The sequence below is a fragment of the Coturnix japonica genome, chromosome 2, assembly GCF_001577835.2.
Source record: "Coturnix japonica isolate 7356 chromosome 2, Coturnix japonica 2.1, whole genome shotgun sequence".
In the NCBI taxonomy this organism is placed as follows: domain Eukaryota; kingdom Metazoa; phylum Chordata; class Aves; order Galliformes; family Phasianidae; genus Coturnix; species Coturnix japonica.
The window spans coordinates 64,869,324-64,894,824 of record NC_029517.1 but is presented as its reverse complement, the minus strand read 5'-3'; the positions used below and the strand labels follow the sequence as shown (position 1 = coordinate 64,894,824).

The following is a 25,501-nucleotide window of genomic DNA, read 5'->3' as shown; positions in this document are numbered from 1 at the left end:
AGGGAAAACAAGTGTGGGAAGGAACACTGTGAGCCATCAGAAGTTTAAGAAAACAGAGGAAAAAAATACTACTTAATAAACAGAACACGCTATGAGTCTGTTCTCATGCTGCGTAAAACTGGCCCTAAAAATCCTGAATGTGACCAAATTCATACCCTTCATTGCACACCAGCTACTGTCCATCCCAGGTGGACATCATCACACATAACGATCCATTCCCGATGGTTTGGGGCTTGGCACATGCCCTACAGCCACCTAATTATGAGTCAGAAAAGAGTTTTTGATCGAGAGCTCAAGCTCTCTGAACTCATGAACCTGGCCTTCATGACACATTATGCCCTGTCTCTGGAAAGCAGTGTTAGCTGCCCCAGGCCAGCATGCTCACAACTGCTTCAGCCCAAATTGCCATGCCCAGCACCAGAGACATCCACAACCTCTGAGAGTTCACAGAGCTGCTACAAAGTTCCTATAGACTCACTGTAGGCTTAGCGCACGTTCTGGTTGGGAACACCAGCTTGGCACTTGCAAGAGGCTGCAAGACTAAAAAAAAATCAGCTATGACAAAGAAAACAACCATAAACCTCTTGTTCTGCACTTAAAATTAGACCCAAGGCTTTTTATAGAGCAGGGCAGTCCCAGCAGCAGAACTAGGGTGGCTTTTCTCTGTTGTGCCTGCCCTTAGTGAGGTCGCAACATGATGCAAGCCCATCCTTCTGCCAGCTCAGATGTTTCTCTTAAGGCTGGATGCTGGCATTTGCATCACTGAAAGAGGAGAGGGAATAGTCTGACCCTAATGGTCTTCCCCCTACTGATAGGTACACACCATCCTCAGATTTCCTACAACCTCTCCCACATTAAGTGCTGGCAAAGAAGATATAAATATTTACTGAGACTGAGCTGCCTGAGAATACCCTCGCTGCTCCCAAGGTGCCAGTTTACCAAATTCCACAGGGTAATTAATCGGCTCTGTAGTCCCAAATAGCTCTGACAGAGGTCTCTGAGGCCAGCCCCTTTTTGGTGTTTGACTTCGGTGATCAGTCCGGATGAAGCCGGTGTATGTAAACCGATCACATGGATAACAGCAGCCCGCTTCACATGAAAGCGGCCTGCTGTGGGGGAACGAGGGGAGATGTCAGGCTGGAAAGGACATTCATGTTGCAGCACACATAGCAGGGCTACAACGTGGTCAGCCCAGAGCCTGGGGCCATGGGCTGAGCCCAATGCAAAAATGTTTGGGCAATGGCCTGCAGACCTTACAAGAAACAGATAAACACCTGTACTCTCCTCTCAGTCAGCTCATGCCTCCATGTCCTGGGCCTGAGCTGACGCATGATTTTCTGCCTCAACAACCAAAACCATTTTTTCTTTTATCCTGTTCATCCTCCTTCTGCAGATGAGCAGAGCTCAGATCCAGGAATGCATTGACGCAGGACTCTATGTCAAAGCAGTTCATAGCCATGGGGGTTACTCAGTTCTGCTTTATATAAGCCAGTTCCAGTTGTAACTACATGTTTGTAATTCAGGGAAATAAGTGTTCTTGGCGAAAAACTACAGACTATTTGGATTCTTATGCCATAGCCATAACCTTTGCTTCTAAGTGCTTGGTACTGACTACAGGACAAGAACTTCACATCACAAGGGACACAGCAGGGTCCCCAGCCCTGCAGGCAGCAGCGTGCCTTCGCACAATCCCTGGCTCACCAGATCCAGTGCCAAATCCAGCAGTACACTACAAGGGCTCCTAACAGTGAGACTCAGAATTCTTTCCATTTTTAGATCATTTTAGATCTTTTTTTTTGTTTTCTTTCTTAATAACACCATAGCCTGAATTACAGCATCATTTGGAAAAGGGGTTCACTTTTGGATTGAAGCAAAAAAAAAAACAAACAACAACCCAACCAACAAACTGTTCACTAAGGGAGGGAAGATTCAATCCACAGAAAAGCACCAGCTCCAGCCAGCTGCTAGGCTCTCCAGGAGAGAAACTGCCTTCATGCCCTGATAGAGGATATCAATCCCTGCTGAAGGACAAGCACGCACCAAACATTTGATGAGATACAAGATACAAGGAAAGAGGAAGATGTGCAGGCGAGGACCGTGCCTGCCTTGGATCCTAATGCATCTTGGTACCCCCAGGAGTGAAATGACTGTCAGGGTAACCTTTGGACCCACATCCTGCTTTGTCCCATGGCAGATGCTTCCCCAGCCCTGCTGTACATCAGTTGAGCATGGACACAAGAATCCACTCATCTAAAAAAGAAAAAATTCCCTGTCATCTCATCAGTGCTAAAAATGCACATTAGTTCACAGAGTCATCCCTGCTCGGGATGCCCGGTGCCTCTCAAGCTATTAAATCGACCACTTCTTAAGGAGAACAGACTCTAAGAGTGTCACACTTAGAAAGGAAAATAAGCTGACGCAGTCTCTCTTTTCTAAACACAGAAACCAAACAAACATACATCTTAACTTCAAATTCCCCTCCTTTTCCCCGCCTTAAATCCACAGAGGCTCAACTATACCTTGTTGATGACTGAACTGCCAAATCCCAAGTTTTAAATTAAAGCTGCCTTTGAGCTATGAGAGCTCAAAAAAGCACTTGAGACCACAGAACAGCCAGCTACAATATTTCCCTTTTTGTCTTTTTATACTTTTATAATCTGATGCCTGGTGTAGTAAAGAAGGCAGCAGTGTAAAAATGGCCCTTTGGCCCAATATACCTTTTCCCTCTGGAGCTTTGAGCTATATCTTTTAATTTAATTGTACTCAAAACTTGTTTTTAGCACTGCAAAGCTTACGGAGCAAAGGAGGAGAAGCTGGAGCTTATCTTGAGTCTGAAGCAAGTGCCTACATGGACCAAAAGTTGCTCTGGGCAGGGAGGTTGCTCAGCCTCTAGACCCCAACAAAGTGCAATAGGATGGTGTGGCAGATGGATGCTGACTCCCTGTGTTTCCTCCCAGCCCACTTTCCCTAGCTCTCCTGCCAGCCTCAGAGGACAAAGCCTCCAGTATGGTACTGCTGCCAGCCATACCTGCACCCTCTCAGCATATGCAGTGCCACCATGCATGCAGCCTGCTCACTGCCCAAGCGTGCTAGAGAAGGCAGCCAATGGATTCTTGCTGCAGTTTTGGCCACACTGGCTCATCTCCCCATGCTGGGTCTGAAGGTACACTGACAAAAGGCAATCACCTCTCTTCCTGGGGGTATGGCATTTATAGGCGCTGGAAAAGCAGGGATCCTTTTGGAAAAGAAGGGGGCAGCATAGGCAAATTAATCAAGTAGCATGGAATGGGCTGAAATGTTCGAGAGGAAAGAAGGTACGCGATGAATGAAGGACTGCAGAGCCGTGATATAAGGCAGAGCAGCTAGAAAGCAGACAAGATGTACACGGCAGGACTTTCTCAGTTTCTATCATAATTTCAGAGTTGTCCCACCATCACATAACAGCACTCCTAAGGTTGCTGAACAACACCTGCAATGTGCAAACTTTCCACAGCAAACAAGCAAGTCTGCTTGCACACCTGGAAACACACATTACCATTTACATGGCTGTTCCATTTGGGGGGACAAAAAGAAATCTTGTGTTATTCTACCAGCTTTTCCAAAGAAAACCAAGAGAAGATCCTGCTGGAAATACATACACGCACTACAATAGATCCCAGTGTACACCAAGAGTCTTGTAAATTTGGTATTTCACATATTTCACAAAAACTGAATTCAATGTCCATGATTTCACAGAATGGTTTGCATTCCAGCCTAGGTTTGAGAACTCCTATAAGTCTCCTTACATGAGATTCTTTCTCCTGTTATACTGCAGATGCAACTTGCATCCCCAAAGAGCAGCATCCCACCTCAGGTCACCTTTCTTGCTTTTGTACATCAATGCAAAGAGTAACATCCCAAGATGCAACCCCACTTCCCAGCCAGAAAGGGCTTTTCATGATTACCTGTGACAGTTGACACCCTGGAAACATCCTGAGCCTGAGTGGAGCGGTTTCGATTTTGCTGCCTGCGCCTGTTTGTTGCTGACCTTGTAGTCCGGATGTGGACTTCACTCACTTTGAAGAATGCCACCATGAAAGGCTGCTTGTCATAAGGGCCATCTCGCCCTATTAGGCCTGCTTCTCTAGGATTTACACTGAAACCTTCAAATTGAACAGGAAAGTGACAGTTAGAGAAATTGTGCAGTTGGATTGCTATTTTCAGAGCTGTGGCATCCCCAGAAGCACTATTATTTCTTCTCTTCTTGATCACACGGTTTCTCTTTTATTGCTTCCCTTCTGCCACTATAACTTAATAACTGTTTTACAACAGCAACCTTTATTGTGGCACTCAGCTCTTCGGACTCCTATAGTACCTCTACTCCATTTTAGGCCTTAAATCAGTATAGAGAAAGATATATAAAATACAAAGCCTGGATGTCTCAGGACATTAGTTCTTCTGCTGGTGAAACACAAGGAGCAGAGATCGCTTTAGGAGATCTCTGAGAAAAGCAGAGGGCAAAGAAACAAGGTGTATTGGTCAGAGCACAGGAACAGGCCCTCAGTATATTTGGGGAGGCACTAACGTTTCATTGGGGAATAGAGAGGACAGTCCTTCTGGTCTCATTTGACCCCACAAGCAAACCAAAATCTAAGATAAAGTGTTAAAAAGAAAACATATAACTAGAAGTTTGTTCTTATAGAGATAAGATGTTATTGTCTTCTTTTATCATCTCGTGCTCACCTAGATCTTCTCTGTCCCCACTGCTCATCTCCCAAAACCCAATTTCATGTTCTTTTGCAGACTCTTCTTTTCCATCTTTCAAATTTTTTGTGAAATACTACCATTTCAGCTGCCCTCATCAGCCCAGGAAGGCAGGTTGCTCATTCCCAACATCACAACTAGACACCATTAACACCACTTCCAGACAGCATCCAAAAGGCCTGGGAGACGAACTCGCATTAACTGATCCATAACCTACCGTCGCGGGTCACCACGCTCAGCTGGAGTCCCATGTTGTGCTGAGGATTCATCACCCACATGTTACTGGTGGCGGTGACATCAAACTCCAACCAGCCCTCCTCTGAAGCCCATACTGCCCGCGTATCCAGCAGAAACAGGTCAGAGGCTCTGCAGAGAAGAGTAAGGACAAGGTAGCGATATCTGGGTTTTTCTCCCCTAGTTGTTGCTGTTATAGTGCTGGGGGGAAAAAAAGCTGAAATGATTAAAAGCAGTATTTACAGCTATTAAAAAACAACCCCCAAACTCTGCCTGTTTGTATCCAGAGTTCTTCCACACCATGCACATGCTTCTGCATGTGAAACAAGACTGCAAAGTTTTTTCCATTGTTTTCTAGGCTGGAGGAAAGGAATCTCCATCCTTAGGTCTGGGCATTTCTCCATCAGCAAGAGATTCATAAGCCACTCTTCTTCCTGAAGAGAGTAATTCTAGCCCTGGCAGGACAGCAGTCAAATTACCAGCACTTCAAGCATTCAGTGACTTTTTTGAAAGGGTTTTAGTGGTTTCAGCCTACGTTCCATAAAGCAGATCTACCACAATTGACAAAAATAAAAATTAAAAAAAAAAACAAAACAAGTAATACGCCAAGCATCAAAAAATGAAACAAGATGAACCACCATATGGCCCATAAAAACATTTTGCTATGGTTTAGAAACATGGATTAGAGAGGGTTGTTCCAAGGATGTTGGTACAGGCTCTCCTTCCTGGGCTTCAGCTTCAAATGCTAACAAATCGATGCCTTTTCTGCTGGATAAAGCAAGCATAAAATTCAGCTCAATGAATTCAACTGCAGAAGGACCCAGAGAAATCCTGTATACATATTACATGCATAACTTTTCTGTATAAGAGAGTTACGATTCCCATCCTTAACATGGGATCAGCATCATAAAGTAGATACCAGGCACCAGTCTTGTCTTCACGTGCCTCTGCCCCAGTGGAATTTCTTTTCTAACAATAACTTATGGGAAGAACAGAATACCTGCCCCTTCCACCCATCAAAGGTTAACTTCAGAAAAAAAATAGAAATAAAAATAATAGTAATAAAAAAGAAGTTTTGATTGAGTTACATTTTATTTTTGGCCAACTGCTATGTCATACTGTCCAGCAGCTTGGTTTACATGACATCACACATGGAAAAATAAGCACTTAAGTATATCAGGGCTCCTCGTGTGGTTATTTTTACAACGTGGAGGCCTTCCTCTGCCTCGCTGGTAGCCACACTCTGTGGATGACTCAGCAGCCTTTCCCACAGGAGTATTTGCCGCTGCTTTTCTAATGGGAATTGGGTTTAGGGATGACTCTGACCTTCCCCTCCAACTGCAGTGAGTGGTTGGGGCATCAAGCCCAAATCAAACAGGTCTGGCTGCAAAGCTTCTGGGAGCTCTGTAAGAGCAAACCCTGTATATGCCTTCATGAACACTCAAGCATATTGAATTAGTCAACTCTGCAAAAATGTAAACAGGAGGCTTAGACCTTAATTCACACAATCACACAGTCACAGAATGGTTTGGGTTGGAAGGGACCTTTAAGATCACGTAGTTCCAATCCCCCTGCTATAGGGGAGGACATCTCCCTCTAGACCAGGTTGCTCAAAACCCCATCCAGCCTGGTCTTGAATGCCTCCAGGGAGGGAACATCCACCATCACACTGGGCAAATTCCCATTGCTATGCACTTTGTAAAGGTACTTGTAAATGACTATCACAGACCCATAAAGCCAGAAAGGACCAAATATCATTCATCCCCCTCCAGCAGGATCAAGTACATCCGCATCTCTCCTGTGAGAGATATTTGCCTGACCTGATCACCCAGATTTCCATTCTCTAGAACTCCAACATCTTTCCAGGAAGTCAAATATTGAAAGTTTTCTGTTTTGTTTTTTTATCCTATTTTATCTACAATTTCTAACTAAAATGACACAAAAATCTTTTCTCATAACACTGAGTCTTCAGTCTTTCCTTGCAAGTCATGTTTTCTAGACGACTATTCTCATTGTTATTTTATAGACCCTGCTTTGATCAAGATCTGACTGATCCAGAGCACAGCAGAGGGATAAACTTCATGCGTCTCAGAGACTGTACTTCCAGTCGCATACCACGGAATAGTATTTTGGCTTTTTACAAAACCCACGCTGTTAACTCATGATCGCCTTGTGATTCACTATAATCCCTATATTCATGCTGCTGAACTGCAGAGTACCCAGTCATTTCCTAAGGTGTATTTACATCAATGAATTGTCATGCGCAAACATAACTCTTCTTTCTACATACTCTTGTTTCCCCTCCATCATTATGGATTGGTCTCCCGTTGGGTCTCCCCCATCTCAGTGTCCTCCAAAAATACAATAAGCAAACTGTATGACCAAGGTATACTGCTACCAAATGAGAATGCTCCACTTTAGCCAGTATTTGACACTATCTCTTGACAAATATAAATTCATTCATTAAATGCAGAAGGGACAAGTGCACTTTCCAATCCAGTTAGCAATTTTTAAGAATAAAGAGTTAACATACAGGACTGTTTTTAAGTCAGTTCCTCCATTCAGCAGGCTTTTGCCCTGCTTGGCTGGTTAAAGCCATGCAGATTCAGGTACTGCAGATACCACGCATACCAGATAGACATTAGCCATGTAACATGCTCATATTTTCTACTAAAGTCTGTTTTCAGTTAATATTTGTCACTTGAACCTCACCAGGCTACAAAACATTGTGTCTTGGCATTCCTCTGCTTCTAGAATTATGTGGGAAACCACTGGAACCTTCCTGTAGGGATGGCTCACAGAGGGGAACAACCTGCAACTGCTGCCATTTGTGGCAACATAGCTGCCAGCTGAGAGACAGGCTGCAGTGATGTGAATCCCACACTCCTCATCTTGCTCCTAATATATTCACATGGAAATGCATCCACCTAACTGCGTTTGCATCTTTGCCTTTCTTTGCCTGTCCTTCTTCCCTTCCCTTCCATCCCTTATATCAGTTCCCTTCTTTCCTTCACTTCTTCCGCTTCCTTCCGCTCCCGTGTCCTTCACTTCTTCCCTTCCTTGTCCTTTCCTTTCCGCTTTCCTTTCCCTTACCTTTCTTTCTTTTCTATTCCCTTCCTTTCCCTTCCTTTATACTTACCTTTGCTTCCTTTCTTTTATACTTTCCCTTCCTTTATACTTTCCATTCCCTTATACTTTCCTTTCCATTTCCCTTCCTTAAATTCTGCTTTCTAAAGACCACAAGAGAACATTTTTATTCCAGTCCTCTCCTAGAAGGACTGCAAAAGAAGGAAGGGAAGTGTAAGAGCTATTGCTGCCGCATAGCCTTACTCCCATTCCTGATTCTGGTCTGTAGGCTGACTTTGGCAGGGACCATTCTTGTTCTCTGTTTTTCTTACTGTGTCCATACTCTCTAACCTTACCATATTCAAGAAGGTAAATCTCTGCCTAAACCTGTTTCCGGGCTTTTAGTCAACTGTTACATCTTGCTGTAGCGTTTGATAGTCTCACTTATATTTTCAGTCTGCCTAACCAATCTGGATAGACTTAATTAATGACTTCCATAATGAAGGTGCTGCAGGCATTATATATATTATTAAAGATAAACAAAAGGAACTAAGCCAATGAGCTAAAAAACCTTCCTGAGACAAGACAGGACATTAATCATAGAATGGCTTAGGTTGGGAGGAACCTTAAAGGCCACCCAGTCCCAACCCCGTGCCATGGGCAGGGCAGCCCCCCACCAGCTCAGGCTGCCCAGGACCCCATCCAACCTGGTCCTGTGTGCCTTTACGAATGGGGCACCACAGCTTCTCTGGGCAGCTGTGCCACTGCCTCACCACGCTCTGGGTAAAGAATTTCTTTTTCTCATCTCACCTAATTTCCTCTCTTTTAGTTTAAAGCCATTTAAAGTCAGTTCCCCTCCTGCAATCCCTTAAAGTACTGACAAGCTGCATTGCAGCCTGCACAGAGAAAGATGCAAGCTAGGGATTCCTAACTCAAACTAAGATCTCTCTGTTTAGGATCAGGGCCCGAAATATTGTCTCAAGTCCCAGGAAAGAAATAGATGTCTTTCCATGGCCTTCAGAAGATACTGGAGGAGGACTGAGAAGCTAATGTCAACAAAGCAGTCACAAGTGGCTGCAATAAACAGAAAGATGTACACAGTTTACCGGAGAAATGGAGCCTGTGTGATTCAGAAGGCAGGATTTAGCCCCAGTGTCCATGGAGAGTAATATGATTTGTCAGATATAAATATCAAATATAGCTACTATTCTTAAAACCAGCATCCCAACCATGCACTCAGGGCATTTACAGGAGAAACAGCTTGCATTTAATTTCAGTGCTTCCCCCCCTAGTAAGAAAAATATTTTGTTAACTGAAACCTCTGTGTAAACCTTTCAAGAAAATGTCTCTGGGTGTTAATTCTCTTTAATTGAACACTAATTAGATTAGAATTTAGTCAAATTAGTAACCAGGTCAAGTGATTAATCTAAGTAACTACACTTAGTGAAACATTCCCATTAAAGTAATTTCTCTGTTTTGGCTACACATTACAACATGGAACTTTGCTACACCAAAAACACCAAAGCTATAAAAAGCTAAATATAAAGACACATATGTTGAGCTAAATTTTCTACTTTCCCACCCTCCCTGGCCTTTTTTCCCTGAGAAGGCAGGAGTTTTACCAGGGAGACAGTGAGAATAAACAGAACTCTCACCTCCAAAATGACCAAGTTAAAGGTCTTTTATTTTAATTACAGAGCTCAGAACAACATTTTTGGCCCAACTTCAAAGCTTGCAATTACCCAGGTGTTTAAAGGATTGTTACGCATCAACAGGCATTTACCAAAGCATTAATTACTCTAAATCTCTAAAACTTTCCTCATCTGAACCTTTTTGTTTACTTTTCTTCAAAGACAAGTTGACATAATAGTCTAGACTGCCTAACAGCAGTTTCTCAAAAGGGAATTTTGAACAGAAATGCATGGGATTTACATTTTAATTAACACACTTAGTAAATACTCTTTTCTTTGGAGTCCCTCTGGATCTGAGTCGTTAGTCTGAACAGACACTGCCTCCCTATAAAAATGATTCTGCACACAGCAAACCACGAAGACTATTTGCTTATATCAACTAGCGACAAATAACTGCACTCTTACAAATTGCATGGAGTTGAATGGATGTCTGAGTAGAATAAAACCTGGAAACCTCACTTTTAAAGCTGTAGATCCACCATCTTTGGAAAGATGCATTCTTATTTCTTTTTACTTATAGAACATATTGTATCTGAAGCTCACACAGCATGAGGTACTGGCAACGGATACTGTATAAAAGTCCTAACATCTTTGTATGTTTAAATGACAGAGATTTAAAAACACCATAGAAAATCTCATCCATCAACTCTCAGTCATGCTTCAGAGCTTCAGGCAAGGAAATACCTACACCTGCAACAAGCTGTCATGGAAAGCAAAGACAGTCTCTATCATTTTAGGAAAAAGAAGAAAGACTGTGTTTAACTGCCTTGAAGAAGCTATGCCACCTCTGGGCCAGAGGGAAAGGATGTGCCCATCCTATAAAAAGATTTCAGAAATGAGAAAGAAAACATTAGATGCTACTGGCCTGCAAATGAAGCTACTTCCAGGTAAAGTCTGCAGGGTCATGGGGTTAACTCCTGTAGACTCACTGGAAGAGCAGAGGGGTTTTACAGCTGCACCTGGAGAAGAGATAAGAAACCTTGAGCTGGCTGCTGGATGTGGCTCTCCCAACCCAAGATTAGGGAAAGCTCAGCCTACACACCTGTGATAAATCCCAGCAAAGCCAGCACTTGATTGCAAAGGTGTTTCCTCACATCCAGCACATGCAAGTTGTGAGCTTCACAGCTCTCAGGAAGGAACATTTCACCCACAACAGCAGTAAAAAGAAATAAATCACCCCAGATCAGATGGATAGAACATGTATTTCTTGTTTCCTTGACAATGATTTAAGGACACTAGAGGGACATTCTAGTGGCAGCAATGGTTAAAAGAGTACTACACCTCAGCATTTCTGAGCCATAGAGAGTGCAAATGGGTAGCATGTAAGAGAAACAAGGCACTTGCGTAGCATTCTTTAGTTTTAGTAGAAAAAGCCATCCAGTTATGGAACTGTTAAGTGTCTCATCCAGAACAACTGTGACTTTTGAACTACTAGAAACAACCACCCAACAACACAACAAATTGCATACAGACAGCGGAAGTCAAACTGAAATGCTGACAGACACTTCTCTATAGCATCATGGAAACAGCTCTATCATATACAATTATATGCACACTGTATACAAACCTGACCCTAACTTGAAACAGATTGATGCTGGCTTTGTCATCTGTGTTACACAACCCAGTCCAAAATCCAGTTGAGGACAGTTATTTATTTTTTAAGCTATAAACACTGCCGGCAAATCATTTTGCCCTTTAGATTAGAAGCTCGGATCATATTTGTATAAATATCCTGTTGCAAAGAGGAAGTCTTTATTACCACCGTAACTGGCAGCTAAAAAGCGATGACAGCCTTAACCCTTCCGGAGCTGTGCTCAGCAGAAGAACGTGCTCTTCAGACAGTGGCTGGGGAGGGCACCTTGATGTCCACATGTGTCTCATCACATCTGAGGAATCCTTCTCAAGTTCTCACGTTTCATTCCAGGTGTAAATGAAACTGTTTAATAAACGCTGGCCATTAAGGTATGGTATGTTCCTTTGATCACTAGCACAGGCCTCTGTGTTTTTCATAGATCGCTTGTTTAGACAGTGGGGGAGTGTTGTGAGGTCTGCATTAACAGGATATTTACACTTGAAAACACACTGATGATCCAATCTGAGGACTAACATCTTTGATCAGCCTCAGACTGCTTTCCCTCCCTGCTCCTGACCTGACACTTCACTGGGTGAGAGCAAGGAAACATTGAGAAAGGAGAAAAAATTAATGATCTGTATCCAGAGACAAACTAATTTCCCTTGCAGAGGTCTCACTTACATAGCAATCCAATCCCAAAGGCTATTGGAAGTCACAGAGGGCTTTGTTGGTCTTCCACAAAACCAATTCTTCACCTCAGAAACAAGACCGTGCTTAGCCCAAGAGGGACAAGCACTGGAAAACCAACTCCACTTGCACTCTTATACAACATTTTGGATCATCTCCCCACTTTCTACACATACCAATAGGATAAAAAAAGAAGAAGAAAAAGAAATCCCACCTCAGCTTTCAAACAGGCCACAGTTCATTTCGATCCCCAAAGCCATCACAGATTAAACCAGAGGCCACCCCAGCACTGCCATGCTCACCTCCACTCTGCAGTCAGAAATCCACACAACCAACAGGTGACCTATCCTGAAGGTTTCATTAATCTCTCTGCAACATCCCATGGCATCTCCAGCAGTTTGTGCTATGACAAAATGCGGCTGCGAGCTGTGGCTTGATTATAAAACAAAAGCTTAGTTTCCAGGCACTATTTTTCTTAACCTTACGAAAGGGTGGAAGGAATGGGGAGATGAAAATATTACTGACACAAGTGAGTCAGTATTAAAAATGTTTTCTTTTTGAAGAGAGAATGTGCTCAGACCACACTGTCCACAATGTGTGTTTCATTGCCTGGAGACTCCGTGAGTATCACTTTCTTATTTCTGACTGCTTTTAACATGGAGAGTGCCAAGCTGCTCCCTGAAGGTTTCCTGCTGTTTCAATAAGCATTGATCTCTGAGCATCCACACTCTTTCTGTACACACCCCTACCTAAGAGACAGTCTCAAATAGCTGCATATAATCCTTTCTTTTAGCTTTGCCTACGTAGGCAAAAAATAAGTTTGATAATTCAGCAGAAGGTTTTAAGTCTCAGGTTTTGCTTTGTTTGTAGCCAACATGCTGTGCCCTAGGGAGTTACCACCAATGCCCTGTGATTCTGCTAAACAGAGCCCACGTTTGGATTGGAGTCACACACTGATGCTGTTATTCCCCAGATTAATATCTTGGTTTTTTGTTCAAGGAATTCTGAACTATGCCACTCCCTTAAACTTCATCAAAGCAAAGGGATGCTTCCATGCTGCAAGCTCAGGTGATAATCTGCACTTACTGAATCTTCTTCCTCTTTACCCTCTTTACAGATCTCCCACCCTAGCAAACTCATTTCTTTGAGAGGAATGGAAAAGCTTTTTCCATTTTCATTTCTTTTCCTTGGTGGTGCACACTATCTTTCTGAGGAGGTTAAAATCCACTTATGCCAGATGCCATGGTAAGAGTTGTTTGCAACCAGAAGCATTTTAGTGCCTACAAATAATTGTCGCAGACAGCTGTTAACCTCATAAAAGCCACGATTAACATGGAGCCTTTGAACTTTCTGTTTAGACTGTCAACATTGTCTGAACATCATTTTCTGTGGCCTTTGGAGGTGAACTTTCCTGAGCAGGAAGAGTATTTGCCAACAGAAGATGATGAAGGAGGTTGCTACTTCAACTCCTTATATGTCACCTGCTAGCTCACGAGTTGAACTTCAAGATCAGTACAGACTCTTCTTTATGCAATAAAACATCATCATATGTCAGGAAATATCAGGCTGCTATTCAAACTATTAGTCTAAAGGAAGTGTGACACAATATTTTTTTTTAAGTCAAAGACAGCTGTTATTTTTTGGCTCATAAGATGTCCACTAAAATGCAACAGAAGCCTTACAAATATTTAGCAAGTTCCTTCAAAAATACTGCTTCTTTTTTTTTAAGCCTTCTACAGTTTTCAACAGGAAAAGAAAACCCTACGCTCTGAATTAGCCCACTCCCCCAGTAAAAGCATGTGAATGGATGATAAAAATCAAAGCTACTTGCAGAATACAAAAATACAGAAGGCAACACAGCTCCTAATGCCCTGTCTTTTACCACCTGCATATTTTAATACTGAGATATTGATTAATATATATGCTTCTATATCCAGACATCTACAGAGAATTCCTACATGTGTACGCATTTATACACAAACATGTTTTCATACATGTTTTCATATTTAATATAAACACAAAACGATCCTTTGGGCTGAAAGGACAATGTGTGAAGAAGGTCATCTCCTTTTCACAGCTGCAAGAATTAGTGAGCCACATTTTGCCACTCTTGATGCACAGATGGTGTGACGAGTCCTGGAGACTCACCCGAATCACGAGTTCCTTTAGCTAAATATATCCCTCCTTCCCACCAGCAAAAATAAATAAATAAAGAAGAAAAAGAAACAAAAAGGGAGCCTGGAGGGACAGGATGAGTCAGAGGTCAATAATGAACTACACTCATCTCTAGGTCAGCAGTTCACACTGAGCCCATAGCAGGAAGGATGGTGAGCTGCTGGCAGTCTGGACCTGGAGGAAGCTGCCTCACCATTTCCAGTCCCAATAGCATGTCAAACAGCAGGAGGAAGGAGGATCAGTTTATTTCATCATGAAAGAAATGATAAACTCACCAGCTTCCCACTGACACTAGTTTGGAGACCAGCATCCAAGAAGCTGCCCATTACATGCAAAGGTCTTTTGCAGCCAGCTCTGCCCAGCACACATGAAGGCTGAAGCACTTCCTTCCAAGAGACATGAATTGCAACTTCATTGCACAATCTGCTTTTTGCAAGTTTCTGGCATGTTGCTCGAAATAAACACACAAGGTGCCAGCATCGTTCCCATATACAGAACTAACTTCCTATCAAAGATTTCATGAATTTGTTACTAAGGTTTTTCCATCCTGTGCTTTATTCTCTTTCTTGCAGTGCATTTCTTGCTTGTTTAGGTTACTCTAAAATATTGTTATAAACACATAAAACTCATCATTTCTCTTTAAGAGAGGCAGGCCTGACCTACTCTGTGCTCTGCTTTGCTGACCATCACCAAACAGTTTATCTGCCACTTCCATCAGAGATTTGATTTGGCAGAGATTTTTCTCCAGACAGGGACAGGGTCTGTCTATATGAAATCTAAAACAGGCCAACACTCACAATTATGTTTTTCCCATAGATGAACAAAGCAGATAATATCTATGGAATGTGCATGACCATTTGACTTCCTTCTGTTCTTCAAGTGGCACTGTGGTAGCATTACCCCAGAAGACACTCCAGCCAACTCACAAAGGGAACAGTGTCCCTCAAAACACGCTCCTCACTAACACATACGTAATATTTCTCTCCATTTTCCCAAAGGCCATACTCCCCACAGAATAACAATTAGCAGCTTGATGTTGTCCTCATAGCAGCTCTTCATCAAAAACAAATCCTCCAAATGGTACCACTGGCAAGGCTGGAAAAAGATGGACCAGAAAGGAAAAGAACCATCTAGAAAAACCTTCACAGAAAAGAGATGGAGATTTATTTTAAATGCTGCTGTCCCTGATTTTTGTTTTCTTTATTCTAAACTCTGCAGTAGAGTAACAGTTGTAGTGCTGACATGCTTCACCAGTACTAATGAAATATCTTTGTACCACAGCACTCACTGACATTTAATTGACCACTCATCTCCATCCTTCTTTACCTTGCATGGTTCCTTCATCAGAAATGTTACCCTTTTAAAATTAATCAACCAGTTTACTCTTCTTTGGATTTTAGTGTCACAATTCTACCTCTCACTTTCACCTACCACATTACCACTGAAAGTCCATGAGTGGTTTTGTACCTGTAGTCAGCATGTTGAACTTTCTTTTGCTTTGCTTTAGCGTTGGTTTCTTGCAGTCTACTGTGCCCATTTACTACAAGGGAAGGACTGTGCAGCAACACATCTTGTTCATGTGCACAAAACTTACTGCCATTGAGGATTCCTTCTGGTATCATCCCACCCCAAGACAGGAGGAGATGACCTACCTGTTTGGATGTTCCTGCAGCACTTGGTAGATGCTGATAAGGAAAGACTGGTTTTTAAAGCTCTCCACAACGCAGTCCTTGTAGATCCGAAACTCGGCAGCTGTGACAGCCTCGCCCTCAGGAATCTGAGACAAATTGAATTTGAACTCCTTGTGGTGCTGCTGGTGAGGGGTGAACTCCTTGTCGTACTCAACTGCAGATGGAAAAGGAAAGACAAAAAGGAACCGTGAATAAAACTTAATAAAAAAAAAAAGGATTCCACAAGCTGCCACCTGTTCCTTCAAGAAAACAGGAATCGTATTTATTCTCCAAACACAGCCTTGGTATGTGCCAGGAAAGCTTATGCAGCTAAGGCCTTTCAAATACAGTACTTGAAAAAGATGTATGTTCATCTTCTCTAGCCTGTTCCTTTGAGATTTCTTTTTTTCTTTCTTTGACTAGTGAAACGTGACTGTGCAATTTTTCTCCTGATTAAATCCACAAGAACTCTGAAGCTATGACCTCCCTTGGCATTTTCCACCCATGGATCTCCATACTCTTTATGGCATTTACAGAAGTCTCACACGCCTCTTCCAGCAGTAGAGACCATTAGCTCCAAAAACAGGAAAAATACTATTGTAAACATATCACACAAGTTATAATCTGGGAAAGGGTACTCAGAGTCAAACACCATACCTACAGCAACAAACAAAAGTTTTAGTATATAAATGCAGAGACAAAATTAAGTATTAGCAGGAGGTCAATCTGTTCACTAATGACCCTAAAAGCTGCTGTTTTCTTGCTCCCAGGTTTGTGCTTTAGCCACGAGACCTCCCTTGTGATTTGAGTAAGATTAACGTGGCATTCCTCGCAAGGGCTAAAGCTAACCAAACACTTGGGTGCCCCTTCCTTTTTCATGAGCTTATTTGAGCCTGAGAGAGCCAAGGAGGGATCATCTCTTCCGCAGTCATCCTCCCTGGCCTCAGACCTCTTCAGGTAAGATGTCACACACAGAGTTTCAGGTGCAAACCAGAAACCTTCCTTCTCCTGACCTGAAGATTTGCTTTTTCTCTGTTTTGGGTGCCCTTTGCAAATTTTACTTCTCATCCCAAGCTTTTATCATTTGACTGCAACCATGACTGCAACCAGTTATAGTCTGAATTCAATTAATTGCTCAATATTTCTTCTAGTTATCTTTTAGAAATTGCTTAAAACACTAACACATAGTGTAAACGCACATAACTATATCTTTGAGGCCCCAGGGAAAAGAAAAACTAAACCCAAAAAATCATTCCCACCCATGTAACTGAGGCATTATACGTCAGTGATGAATAAGTCACCGTTACACTATCATTAGAAGCATGATTAAAGTCAGGGAAGGCGGTGATGGAAGCATAGATTCCTTCTCACTTCAGTGTTGTCCTCACTTTTTGTTGCTTTTTTTTCCCCTCTTCTCTTTGATGCATCAAAGTGCAAGAGTGTTCCTGAGACTACCCTCACAACACCCTATGAGGTAAGCTGTAGTCCCCATTTTACAGACAGGATACTGAGTCACAAGGAGACCGACGCGTCCCGCTTGTGGCAGGGCCAGGAATGATGGCCTACACATTTGACGTTCATTGCTTTATTCGTGGGTGACCTTCTTGGAGAGCAGATGTATCTACTGGCTGCTGGAAATGGCCCACAGAGATTTTCCTTGCTACCTTTCCCAACTGCCTGTTCCTCTTCATCCCCCAGTCTTAGTTTCGTCAGTGTCCTCTCCCTTTCCTCTGGCAGCCCTTTCGTGTGAGCTGCCTCATCTGGCTGGACAAGAGTCCTGGCTCCCTCTGAGACACTTAGTCACATCCTTCTCTTTGAAGCTCGCCTGGAAATCCTTTCACCTCTGCATGGCTGCTGCTGAGCACTCTGTGGGACACCACGCCTCAAGGTGCTGCCTTAACAGCTACCACAGGGTGAAACAAATCACTGGCCAAATCAGATGCAGCTACCAATTTTGGCACTCACAATGTTATCTGGGCAGTTTGGATATCAAAAGACTGTAAGATGTGGGTGACTGGACTCTGTGACTTCCAGAAAGGAGGTGGTAACACTCAACACTTAAGTCACTGCACCAAGTCAAATGATGCAACACCAACAAAGAATTACTTCACCCATCACCTGAGCGTCTGCCCCCACTTCTAGCCAGCAGTGACCCTAGAAATGCTGAAATGGTTGGTGTCAGTCATGTGAGCGCTGTGGGGAAGGAGAGCTGCTTGTTGACCCCACGCCCCAGTGCAGGACAAGCATTCTAAAACGGAAGAGTTGCTTATTTTAAGAAACTTGCCAGGGTCCAACCACTCAGATGCCATGTTTGGCTGTCCACAGCAGAACAACATGCTCAGCCTGGCCTCTTTCTTGCAGCTACAACATGAGAGGATGTAATTAATGGTGAGAGAACGTCTACACCAGCTGTTTTGGAGAGACGGAGGGATGAAGCAACGAGTCTCAATTTAGAACTCACAACGTCCTTGCTCACGGGTGTAACAACCTGCTGAAAGCCTCGTCCCTTCTTCTATGGCCAGCAGGACAAGGGCACAATACATCACAGAAAGGCTGCTTTCCCCCATACTCATGGCTATGGACAGTGGGCGACAACCTCACACACACATGGTAAAGAAAGACCTACAAGGACAAGGGGAAGAACATCATCAGTACTGAAAGCAGGCTACAAAACTTGCAGTTTAATTGGGATATAGATCTGTCCCTCTACTAAAAAGTCAAACACAAACCACAAAAGGGGGAGGAAAAAAAAATGCTCAAACACCCACCACAGAGCATCAAGAGTAGCTGCAGGTATAGTGTTTGACTCTGAGTACCCTTTCCCAGATTATAACTTGTGTGATATGTTTACAATAGTATTTTTCCTGTTTTTTAAAACTTTCTTCATTTCCTCCTGTCCTTGAGAGAGCACGTCTGACAATCAGAGAAGCTGACCACACTGATTACAGAGGAAGCATTCAGACTGATTTTGTTATCAGGGCTGGAAGAGTAAACAACCTGAAACATGCAAACAAGTAAGCCTTTTTTTAATCCTTCAGATTAAGTATTTTAGCTCCTTCTGTTACAGTAAAGGCAAATTCAGAACGGCTCGAAGTGGATGGTGACTTTCTCAACTATGTTCAGAAGCGTCCCAGCATCATCACAGGATGGAAAAATAAAACCTACATTAAGTTTGTATGAAGCGAGTATAAAAATTTAATGAGTTGGAAAGTTTTTTTGGCTATGTGTCTTCCCATGATACAATGGAGAGTGCTTTTTGTTTTTTTCCTTTGTGGGAGTGGTGAGATATTTAAGTTCTATATACTCATTGTCACCCCATCAAGTTCATAATCAACTGTTTTCATTCAGTAAGACAGCTTAAAAATATAAAATGCCAACAGTTTTTCTCTGGGGGCTTTTCATCCCCTGGAAACAGTTCATTTTTAACAAAGAAGTCAAGTTTTAGAACAGTAAATTTTGGAAAGGGAAGATCCAAGCTGCTGGTTCCCAGGATTACCCGGTTTGTATTGCTATCACATTACAACACATCAGATGACCTATTATTCAAGACACAGATAGAGCATGCCAAAGTGCAAGACAACGGCAAATAGGAGAAATCATTTCTCAAGCTTCTTTCCAATCTTTTTCCACGCAGATTTGTTCAGGTTGGTCTGACCAGAGACATGGTAAATCCAAAGCTGATTTCTGTTTAAAGATGGATGCATGCAAGTCTCAGCTTCACAAAGCCCCACGGGCTGAATGCAAACAGCGTTCCATAACAGATTCTCATTATCAGCCAGCACATTAGGAACAAGCCAGGCAAAAATAGGGACAAAAACGGGTCATGACATAAATTATAACTGGGTAAAATTCATCCTCAGGTTCGCACTATTATTATGAGCATTCTTAGGCTCTTGTAGGAGAAGACCCTTAAAGGCTACAGATTCAGGCACACACACTGCAAGCGGAGTTGGGTCTGAGCTATGGACTACAGGAGTTTTTGTTACAACTAATTCTAAGCAGAGCGGATGTGTGCACATAAAGTGTTAACAGAGAAGCCTGCCAGTAGCTCTTTACATCCCCCTTTACAAATATTTTTAAATCCTATACAAACACAACAATATTGTTGAGCAGTTAAGAAGGCAAGAATGTCAAATTTAGGGATACTGTGGTTTTGAATTTTGTGTATTCTAAATTAGTTTTGCAATAGTCAATTTCAGAACAAAATGTCCTTGGTTTAAAAATAACACACTGCTTAGAGTACTAGTTACTTTAAAAGCAGTGGTGCAAGAATAACAATAATAATTAACAACAACAAAAAAATTAACATAATGTGTCTATTTTGGTTACGATGCCATCCTACTTCCATTAGAGTGAGCTGCATACACCTTGGACCACAGGGAATCTAGTTCTGATGGCAGTCATCGAGATAAACTCTTCTCACGTGTAGGAATTTTCTGCTTTTCTTAAGCAAACAGAATGCAGAAACAAAGGACAATTGTCCTTCCTGAGTAAACACTGTTTTCTTTCAGAAGAATGGCACTAGGAATCACAATATTTGGTATTCTTCTTAACTTCTTAGATGTTGAGGAAGTGTTAGGTCAGGTGTTCAGGTGACATTCTCAGTGGTGGCCTAAGAAACTCCGTAGCTCATGTCCTAGGAGCTCAAACCAAAAATAATAAAACATACAGCTCCAAAAGCAAAGGTTTTTATGAAATGCTATCTGTTAAATAGTTATCATTTCAGTGTCAATCTGGCTCCTTAGAGGAGGGAAGAAGAAAGAGTGGGGTCACAACTGAACATGACACAACTACTTGCGATGGAGCATTCTGTGCCCATGAAATATCTGAACACTCTTTTGCACCCGAAGTGCATCAGCTATGACTTAGCTTTGTAGGACCACTGGAATCACAATCCAGCAAAGGTAACAAGCATTCATCGTTTGCTCACAAGAATGAGTTTTGCACAAGTGTTCATGAATTAGATTTGAGTACAAATATATTACTTGTCATTTCTTCTCAGCCTCCATGACCCCTTTTTCTTCAGTAAAGAAAGCCCCTGAAAACTGGAGTCACTAACAGGAGATTTGCCACCATAGCAACATAAAACGATCAGAGAAAACTCCGTCTTACTTCACCCCTTTCTACACTAAGTAAACAATGTTTATCATATCTGGAGCAATTAAGCTGTTGGGTAGGTCACAAATACTTGAAGCATTACCACAGCTTCCACATTCCAACTGACAGATTAAAATTGACTTTTATTACTAATATATGAAATATTTCCTCAATACTATGTAAAACAGAACAAGGAGTATGATCAGTACAGCCCAAAGAGCACAATTCAGCTTCTTACGATGGGAAGATGGGAAATGTATAAGACCTCACAAGTACTTTCTGCTTGATAACAGGGAACAGGAGTTGAGACATACTGAGAGCACCTGCAGGTGCAACAGTAGAGCAGCAACATCCTGGAAATAGAGAGGTAAAGGATCACTACTGTCTCTTAGGCACTAAACTACAGTGTACACCACTGTCAGGAGGTGGACATCAGGCTCCAGTGGCCATGATCATGGCGGCAGATCCATCCTCCATGTCAAGTTTGTTCCCCACAGTTCCGAATGATGCTCTCCCACATTCCAGGCCTCCCAAGGTCTGATCCTTCCTCCTCTGGGCCTTCTACCTCTCAAACACTTCCCCTGGACCTGCAGTACAACACGAACAGACCAATCTCTGTTCTCAAGCCAGATGAAGCTCACTGGATACAAACAGTGAAACTTTCACCTTTACAACTGCTTATACACTTCATGATAAAAGCAGCTTTTCACCAGAAAGAAGCCAAGATACTCAAGGTGGAATTTCATATTGCACCTGCTGTTTATCCCTCTGGGTTCAGCCGAGGTGGTCTAGCACCGTTAAGATGAATGTAATGCAATTGGAAGTTAATGCCTACGCTGCTTAAGAATAATAATAAAAGAGTCAAGGCCAACGAACTCCAAAAGGGCACTTTCTTAGAAACAGCTATAATATCACATCTGGGCCACCACAATATAAAGTGGAATTACTCCACTAACTTCTGTGGAGCAACGCCAGCTTACATCCGATGAAAACCTGGCTTTATGCTCCACAGCTGCGTGTGCCAGAAAAGAATGATTCGGAAAAATAACCCATCATTAATCCAACCCCAGTGTAATTATGGAGATTAAATTTAAACAATAGCAAATCACTCTCTAAACATAGCATTCTAAAGCTTCAGAAGAGGAGGGCCTTCTACTTTTGGCTGAAAAATACAACTGAGATCCTCTTTGTGCTGGGAATCAAGCTGGAACCGACTTGTAAAATCGGATTAAAACAGTTGCACAACAGCTTCCTTTCAGAATTCCTGAATCAAAAAGCCATTTAAAAATCAAAATAATGCACTAGCCAAACATAAAATACCCATGGGACACCAGAAAGTATTAAAGGGCATTTCCACGCTATCCACCACAACACCTACTGTATGGCCAGCAATGCATTCCCACTGCCCTGGCCAGCAGGCAGTACTGGAGACCAGCTTGCTCCAGTACATGCAGTGGCAAGGAGATATCTGTGGGGTGCTTCAGGGGGCTAAGTCTGGGAGGCTCACTGCAGACCATGGGCATCTCACTCATGGCCTTAACTTTTGAGCTTTCCTTTGCTTTCGCCCTCCTTGTAGCAGCAAAGGCAGCCTCCTCCTACCACCCCTCCCAAAAGCTTCTGAACACAGACATTAACAAAACTGGTATTTTCTTTCCATATGCTGGCACACATGGCAGGTCCCTGCACTGGAAACAGTGTTGTATCTTAGGAAAACAAAACATCTTTCTGCTTAGCAATGCCAATTTTTTTTTTTTTTTAGCAAAGGCACTACTGTTTGCATTTCTGTGGCAATATTAATGCAGTTCCCACTGAGAAGCTGATAAAGACCCTGACTGCAAAAACAAAATACACATATATATCACCCCTCTTGAATAAGTGATCTGCAGCTACTTCTGTATTGAGTTTCCAAATAATTTATGACTAAAATAACATTATGCTTTCCGATCCCCACGCACACATCACAGCCAGGCTTTGTGCAGGCAGAGGCAGTGTCTGTGGGAGCAGCCGGTGCCAGCAGGCTGGTGGCAGCCACAAGCAACCAGCACCGCTCTGCCACCACATATGAAGGGATGAGGACATCCCTGCCCCGTTCCTCTTCTAACCCTCATCTTATTGTTTGCACCCATAGATGCATGTCCTATCCTCTCAGATTGATGCAAGTCAATCTGCTTTTACTGCTGGAATTGCTGCTCACATGGCAGTTCCCTGCCATCATACAGCTGCCCATTGTCTTCAGATCCAGAAGTATTCTCTTACCCCTGAGGATGCTAAATAGTGTTGAACAGAGCTCAATAGGCATAGGCCAGGCCCCAGCATGCTGCAGTGATTTGTGCCTCTTTAGAACTGCCAGGGTGACAGCAGACCTTTTCCAAATATTCTACTAGTTTTTCAGGATTCTGCAGTTGTTCAGAGGTGAAGTTCCAAACCACTGTGGGTGCCCACCACTCTGGGCACCTGCCTAAGAATCCCTGCCAGTCAGAACTATCCCATCTTGGGGCAGATCTCTCACTGATATTTCTGAATAACTGTTTAATCTGAAACATAAGCTGAAACACATTAATGACACGTAACAGTGGGAGTGTGCTGGTGTAAGCATCCCATGGATAGTCAAAATTTTCAAGAGCTATTGGAACTAGCTGTTGAGCTCTAGGGAGAAAGTGAGACTGAGTGTCCTCCCCTATTTCCCCCATAGCCTGGCTATCCAAGAAGACAAAGCAAAGAGTATAGTTACGACAACACATCTTCCAAAACCCAAAGACAACTGCAGTGCTAAACACACACAAAGCATTAGTTTCTCAGCTGCCAATTTTATCATAACATAAGGCAATGCCACACAGCCGAGAGAAATAAAAATCTCACACCAACTCCTTCAATAGGCTCTGTGGCTGTTCTAACCTCTGCAATGGGTCCCAGGGCAGACACTTGCAGAAAGGTAGAAGAACAGAGCATAGATATCCGATGCTGAGTCAAATGGACAAAGCATCTTCCTGACCCTGGAGTGAACACATCTCGTCACCCATTGGCAATCAAAGATCCCTGAGGTGGCTGTTTTCTAAAGTCTCGCCTGCTATTAACCAACACAACACTGGTGAGAGCCAAGCAGCAGTTAGACACAGAAAGCTGTGGCCGCTGTGGGTAGTTGTAGCAGAGGTCATAAAATGGTCACTAATAGTTTTACCTAACCGGCAGCCTTTCAGTTTCTCAAAAAGTATCTTTAGAAAAAGAAAATGACATCACACTGCTTTAATGACCTGTGTAAGGGTAAAGAATTTCACCCTTAAAATATATACATATATAAAAATCCCTAAAAGAAAATTAATAACGCAAAAGCCCCTAATAAAAAGCCCCACTTTGTCTAGCAGCTTTTCTCTAAGCCTTCCTTTTCCATTACTTTTCACATCCCCACATCCCCTGGTGACCAGAAACATACTTGGAATGCTTCTGTCCATCTGATAAAGAGATTGGAGGCTGCAGCCCCGCATCGAGTGAGGACCTGTGGGACACACAGCTTCAGCTCTTGGCTGCAGCTCCCGGCGTGGCCAAAAGCCCCATGAGATACAACGCTTTGCGGAAGGTGGGAGAATCCTGGTCAGGTTGGGAAATGCTTGGAAAAAGTAAGACTTGCGGAAAACCACCATTAAAAGAACTATTAAAGTGGGATTTGTGGAATAATCCTTAGTTCCAGAGTTGGCCTGACTTTAGCACAGTAGCATAGCTGAGTAGTTCACCTGAGAAAAATCCAGCAGGAAGAAGCACAGACTCTGCCAAATTCCTCCTCTTTTCATTTTTTTTTCCTTCTTTTTTTTGTTTCCCCATCTCAATTTCACCAGATAGGCAAAGCAATCATAAGATCCAGGCATTTAAAATCAATGTTACATACACACGGTCTTAAAGAAACAGCACACGAATTGACATGAGAAGTCCTCAGGTTAACAAACCTCTCTGAAGGTGAATAAACCTCTCTGGTTTAAAAAGCAGGCAGGACATAGGCATTTCTAGCTTTCAGTGAAAGCGTTTTCTTTTAAGTTATTTGGGTCCTGGAGACAGCAGTCAAAAAGAACAAAAGGGAATGTGTTAAAATTCCCAGCGGAGCTGCTTGCTCACAAATTAATTTTCAGACATTTGGCTTCTACGTCTTTGCTGTGTGAGATTCGTGTCCCGGCTGTTTCGTGATTTGAGAAGTTCTCTGCCCCACCCAATACAGCCTTGTCATCACTGATCTTATTTTTCCACTCCTTCTCCCTCAGTAATGACCTCTTCTCTTGCTTTGACTGGTTGCATGCCATCGCTGGAGAAAACCATTGGGACCCTGACCATTTCTAGTAAAGATAAATATACAGAGAGAGGGATATTTGAATAAGAGTCTCAAACTGCTTTCAAACGTTGGTCTTAAAATTGGTCTTTATCTTTTATCATGCTTGAAGCATTTTTAACATTGTCAACAGCCAAATTGATCAAACACTGAATTTAGTTTATGACTCAGTGGCAAGCACATTGGATATAAAAAATTCAGCTATTTTAGAAGACTCTTACCATCTTTTTTTTCAAGTTACTGCATCATGGCA

At 42.6% G+C, this 25,501-nt stretch overlaps 1 protein-coding gene across 1 annotated transcript in view; it reads right to left on the bottom strand.

Annotated features, from left to right (window-relative positions):
* BMP6 (bone morphogenetic protein 6) overlaps window positions 1-25,501 on the bottom strand; it is an 80,416-nt gene that overhangs the window by 5,288 nt on the left and 49,627 nt on the right. The window contains exons 2-4 of the mRNA XM_015854588.2: window positions 15,822-16,014; window positions 4,961-5,109; window positions 3,945-4,142 (exon numbers count right to left, since the gene is read on the bottom strand). Coding sequence (XP_015710074.1) covers window positions 3,945-4,142; window positions 4,961-5,109; window positions 15,822-16,014 — 540 coding nt within the window. The remainder of the gene's footprint in view (window positions 1-3,944; window positions 4,143-4,960; window positions 5,110-15,821; window positions 16,015-25,501) is intronic.